We start from the raw sequence: 6,000 nt of genomic DNA, 5'->3' as shown, positions 1-6,000 counted from the left end.
GTCTATGAAGGAGCATAAGGGTTGCAATCTGCATTATTCTAGGGAATACTCACACTGCTGAAATCAAGATTCTTGAAGTGTTATATTATGTCAACACATCCACAGCTAAACTGTTGTATCTTCTAAATGTACACTTAATCATGGAAGAGAATGTTGTGAATATATAATGTAATTGTAAGACAGAATAATATAGTAAAATATCTGCATCATTTTAATTCATGAAATTCGGTTTCTGTGTACCTCTCTGATGGGTGCATACCATTGGTCTCTTGTAGACTATATAACAAAATGTGAAAGCAATCATTATCCAATAAGAATGGCTATTTATTCCAATTTATAATTCCCCATCCCATACTTTTAATAAATGTTAGCTCTGTTTCTCACCTAACTCTTCTCAGCTACTGCAGTAACTGCCAACAACTGTCTATCAAGTAAGAATTGCTCTATTTGTAATTTGCTGCAGGGTCAGGACCATGGACAGAAAACAGTGCAAAGGAACTTTCTAGGGACTAAAATCTATTCAAGCTGCTGAGCATGATTAGTCTCTCAAGGCAGTACTTCTGTCTGAACTCATTCCTAAATTACAATAACATATAGAAGCTAAAAGTTGCAAAGAGGTGACCAAAGATTCAAGAAGAATTGGATTTAGAAATGGATGAGGAGAGGAAGTGTGGTATAGAGATCTGGGAGTCAGTGGATTTGGTTTTGTGGAAGAGCACTAGAGGAAGGAGTTATAGGACCTGGACTTGAGTCTGTCACTTTCTAAATGTTTGGTTTTATGTCTGTCACTGAAGCTCTCTGAGACTCAATTTACAAATTCAAATCTTTAAATTGAGGCGGTTGATCCATAAGCCTTCTAGTTATAAATGCACAGTCCCAGTTTTACCCAGTTAAGTGACTAATGAATACTATCTACATCATTTTCCTCTCCTATAAAAAGGCAGAAGTCATATCTACTCTATCTACTTCATAAGTCTGTGATGATGAGAAGAACATGAATTTGAAGGTGTTCCAGCAGTTTTAATGTTATAAAATAAATATACTATAATTATTATGAAGAGAGAATATATATTTTGGGAGTATGGGTTTTTTCAAGTTATATAATGGTAAAGTATTATTATTTGTTATTGTACATGGAACAAAAGGGATTTGAAATCCAAAAGGAACAACATATTACAAATACTAATTTAAAAGTGAAGCAATTCAATTCTAAGCACATGTACTTTGCTGTTAAGTTAGCCTGAAAAATGAAATAATAATAACTTGCATTTATGTATCCCTTTAAATAATTATCTCAATTGATCCTCACAGATAATCTGAGAAGAATTTTCCATTACGTCTCCATTTTACAGATGAGGAAGTGGGTCCAGGAAGATTATGCGAATTAAAGGGAAACATTTCTGGGAGGGAAATCACCCCAATAACACACTCTGGATCATTAAATAATGATTTAAAGGTATAGAATAATTTTTTGCATGAAGATTCCATATTGCTTAGGCTCTTGTGTAAATGGAACTCGTGCTTTGTGTACCACTATTCCAGCAGTACAGATGACACCTGAGATCTGAAACCTCTTAGCTCTGGAATATAGTGCGATAGTCACTGGAACAGCGTTGGTCTATGGTCAAATGCTATGTTCTCTTAGAAGAAGGGAAAGGCAAGCATAAGAACTACCTGGTTCAGTGTCCCTTTCCTGATTTTCTTTTTGAATTTCTTCCTGAACTGTTTAGCTAAGTACTTGAATTTAGCTTCTAGATTAAGTGAAGTCGGGCAGGAAAGAAAAAAAAAAGAAACCAAAACTCTGCTCTATTTACTATACTCTAGAGGATTGTCACATATTAATACCCTTAAATCATTGGAGGTGATTTATCTTTTTTTTTCTTCAGTGAAGTTCCTGCGTTATCTAAATAATGCCTTTCTCAAGCCAATGTCCTTATGTCTTTAGTCTTTGAGATTATGTGTGTGTGTTTGGGGGGTAGAGACACTCCTGTATTTTAATTATTTCACGGTTCAGAAAGGCATTTACTATAGAAGACACTTGTGCTCTTAGAGACGCTGATGAAGTAGAATCAGCCCTTGAGAGACTTACTCTAGCCGTAGTGCATACTCCATCCCGACCTTTTCCACTTTTCATCACTAAACCTCTTTTTTTCCCCCTGTCCGGATTTTGGTCCCTATATCCTATCTAGGTAGGGCCAGAATCTTTTCTGCCAACACCGGACGATACCCAGAACTCTCCTAATACAAATGCTCAAGCTCAGTAGGCAGGGCAGGTCGTGGTCGTATGAAGGCTGCTTTTGCTCTGCACTGCTGGACTCCCTCCGCCGCCAGCTCCTGCTCTGGTCTGCCCGTCAGGCGGTCAGACTAAGCTATCAGCCCAATCGCGACACCAGAACCTTCTTTGGGTTCTCCGCCTCCCCGGGCGCGGTGGCCAATGAGCAGTCCGAAGAGGTGGGGTGGGGGGACCCCTTCCTCCCGCCTCTCTAGTTAAGGCCGCTGCAATTAGACTGAGCTCAGAAAGAGAGCGAGGGGAGAGCTAGAGGGGTCTGTGTCTGCGCGGGGCAGCGGCGGCGGCGGCGGTGGCGGCGGCGGTGGCGGCGGCGGGAGAAGGTAGTGCACAGCCAGCCCCACAGCTGCATGGGTCAGTGAGAGCTCCGCGCCAAAGGCTAGGAGGCGGCTGCGGTGGCAGTAGCGGCGGCAGCTGCCGTGGAGGAGGCGGCGGCGGAGAGGGAGGACGAGGAGGAGGAGGAAAGGGAGAAGGAGGAGGGGAGAGGCATCAGGCGCCACTGCCATTTGAGCAGCGCCTTTTTAGCTTTTGCGCGCTGACCGCCGCGCCGGAGTGCCCGCTATGGAACAGGAGAAATATCTGCCTGAGCTGATGGCAGAGAAAGATAGCTTGGATCCATCCTTCGTGCATGCAACGCGCCTCCTGGCAGAAGGTAGGTAAGACTGGTCTGGCGCGTGATGGGTAGATATCGACTGACTGGCCGGCTCGTGCCTGGCTAGTGTGTTAGGGAAGTGAAGTTGGGGAAGCAGACCTGTCTCCTCCTAGCCGCCCAAGCTCTGGCTTACCTAGCATCCTAGGAAGATAAGAGTCAGGGCTTGGGAGTCTGCAGATGTTTCCCCGCCCTCTTCTTCTTCCTCTGCGTTTGCATTTTAAATTGAGAATCAGCCCATGAGAGAAAAGCTACCGAGATTGTGACCTGTCAGGAGAATGGGTAAGGAGGATTCTGATAAGGGTTCAAGGATTGTCAGAAAAAGAAGCTGAAAGTGGAAAGGCGGTCTGCACAACAAGACACTTGGGGAATGAGGGAGATAGATGGATGATCAGTTGGGAAGTCATTTATGTTCCCAGTAGGATTCCACGCCTGATCCTTAACGAACCTTGTCGCTACCGACTAGCGCTTCCGCAGCATTTTGGAAGGGATCTGATGCCATTTAAGCCAATCAGACAGTCTTTACCATAGCCTATCTAAGTCATGTTACTAAGTAAGTCAGATGAGACCACCCGTATGTATGTATTTACATGTGGGGAAGCATAAGATGGGATGGCTGGTAAATCTATTTCAAGGGTGATGATTAGGCGCTGGGCAAGATGTACCCAGACACGCTTTCGCCAATTGAACAGCTGTTTTACAAAGTATGTGTTTTCTTTTGTGAACCTCTAACGTAAAAGACATTACATTCCTAGGGATGCACGAGGACTCTTCCTTAAGGAAGGCTCTTGTATATTGTTAGGATTAAAGAAATGGATAAATGCAGGTTCAAATAATGCTCTTCAACTACAACTTTAAAATAAAAACAGCAATTAAGACTAGCAGAGATCAATACATTTTTTTTTAAAGAAACTACAGTGGGGAGGAGTGCTCATCAATTATTAATTTCCTCATTATCAAATTAGCCAGAATGCAGTTATGTAGCTTGGGTTGCTGTGGGCTAGTGTATGCTAAAATAAGTCAAAAGTTGGGTATTTTAATGAAACATGAAAATATGCTTATATTGTTTGTATGGATAGTTCATATAGAAAAAATATGCATGCTACTATTTCATACACAATTAAGACTGGTTTTCAATGCACTTATTTACTTTATAAACACATAGATGAAAGTTTTATTAATACTTGTGCTTTCAAAAGTAAAAAATGCAACTATTTCCCTTCTTTATTCTTTAGTTATATAAGAAAATAGCTACAGACAGTTTTGCAACAGTATTCGTGATTTAAGTAATTATCTGAAGAACTTAATCTGTGAGAATTTGGGAGAGGGAAGACTGCATTCATAATTTCCACAGTGCTGGGTACTGAATGCAAGATTGAACAAATGAAAGTTGAAAAGTCAGTTATTTTTGTCCACTTTTCCTCTCCTTAAAAAAAAAATCAGGAACAAATAAGAAAAACATATTTAAGAGTATGAGAAAGTACAATTAAAGAAATTTAAATTTTTTTCAAGACAGCAAATAAAGTCATGAAAAAACTCATAATCATACCCCTGAAAAGGAGTACACTTTGAAATATAGAATTGGCTTATCTGTCCCTGTTTTGTCCATTTGTTGTTATTGTTGTCTTTAGTTTATAAATTCAGTTTTAATCTGGTATACTAATTAACAGTTCTCTTTGGAACAATGGATTTTATGATTAATAAATAGTTTAAAAAATCAATTGAGTTTGACAGTTTGTAAGAGAAACACTAAAGATAGCTGATAGCTCTACTGTGCCTGGTAAGACAATCAAAATACTTGGTGTACTTTATTAGGAATCTTCTATTGAGGACACAGACTATTTCAGCATGTAATTTAATATTTTTCCAGCAGGGGGAGGCATCCACTGCTTTTCTAAAAGAGGAGGGGGGGGGGGAAGCATTGGGGAAAATTACCTACAGAAAGAAACAAAAGAGTGAGGCTCGATTTGAATTCATATTGTAGAGGAAATGGGTAGAATATGATTTCTTTTGGGTTTCTCAACTTTCTGTCGATGTATATGACATACATTTACATTTACATATACATATATGTAAAATGAATGAATAACTTTGTGGTATACTCTGAGTTTACCTAGGGACGAATGTAAATGGATATTACAAAGGACTAAAGTGAGCTATCTTTGGCATCTGTAGGGAATGTTAATGTAGACTTCACACTATATACCTCATATAATCCTATATACAACACCATCTACCAAATATTTTGAAGATGGTTTCAATCCTCTTCAGAAGAGTTTTAATTCAGGATTGTGACAAAGTTACTAGTAAAAGTGGTGCACATAAAATAATTCTATCTTCTCATTGAAAAAAAGCACTGACAAAAATTTTCAGTGAGCAGGAAAGCAAGCTTCAGTGTTTATTTCATTGTCTTGCTGGCAGACATAACAGTGAGAGCAATAAAAATGATACAGAAGATTTTTTTTCTCACAATGCTTTCCCTGGATCCAGGTCCCTGTGGGGGGGACAGGGGAAGATGATTGCTTAAAGTTTGTAATAGAAACTAACTAGCATTCTCAGGTAGTTGTTTCATATAGTTTATGATTGTGTAATGGCAATCTATGGCCAAATAATGGCTGTTCTTATTTAATACGGTTAAGCTAATCCTTGAACTTAAAATTGCTATTATTTTCCTCATATTACTTGGGATATTGACACCAGAGAGAATTCTCAGGAAACTATTGGAGGGACCTAAGAATTCCATAAATTTTGTCAATATACAGAACTGATTTTATATAGTTTGTTGTGAAAAATTTAATGGTTTTTTATTTATTTTCTTTAGAGAAATGATGGATTACAGTATTCTCATTTGACTTAAAAAACTTCTTGTTGGTATATGTGGATTATTTATCCATTGTTTTAGAAGATAATTTTGAGAGGATAGCAAAATGACAATACAGCATCTCTCCAATTGGCCTTACTCAAATACTGACTTTGTTTGTTTGTTAAGATTCTTCAATTTCCTTATCTGGGAAAGTTTCATATACTTATGAAATTACAGGTCTTGACAAAAAAAATAAATGCA

At 38.9% G+C, this 6,000-nt stretch overlaps 1 protein-coding gene across 6 annotated transcripts in view; it reads left to right on the top strand.

Annotated features, from left to right (window-relative positions):
- Positions 1-2,515: 2,515 nt before the first annotated feature.
- The window catches only part of KHDRBS2 (KH RNA binding domain containing, signal transduction associated 2), a 926,489-nt gene continuing 923,004 nt past the window's right edge, over positions 2,516-6,000 (top strand). For 5 of the 6 annotated variants that reach the window (XR_011974335.1, XR_011974338.1, XR_011974337.1 and 2 more), the window contains exon 1: positions 2,558-2,939. Coding sequence is in view for 1 of the 6 variants with exons in the window: in XM_072642542.1 (XP_072498643.1) it covers positions 2,849-2,939 (91 nt within the window). In the remaining 5 variants the exon portion in view is untranslated. Of the gene's footprint in view, positions 2,940-6,000 lie in introns of all 6 variants that reach the window. The other variant, XM_072642542.1, reaches the window with a different exon arrangement.

The sequence above is a fragment of the Notamacropus eugenii genome, chromosome 2 (assembly GCF_028372415.1).
Source record: "Notamacropus eugenii isolate mMacEug1 chromosome 2, mMacEug1.pri_v2, whole genome shotgun sequence".
NCBI classification, from domain to species: Eukaryota; Metazoa; Chordata; class Mammalia; order Diprotodontia; family Macropodidae; genus Notamacropus; species Notamacropus eugenii.
This window is presented reverse-complemented; position numbering and strand designations above follow the sequence as displayed.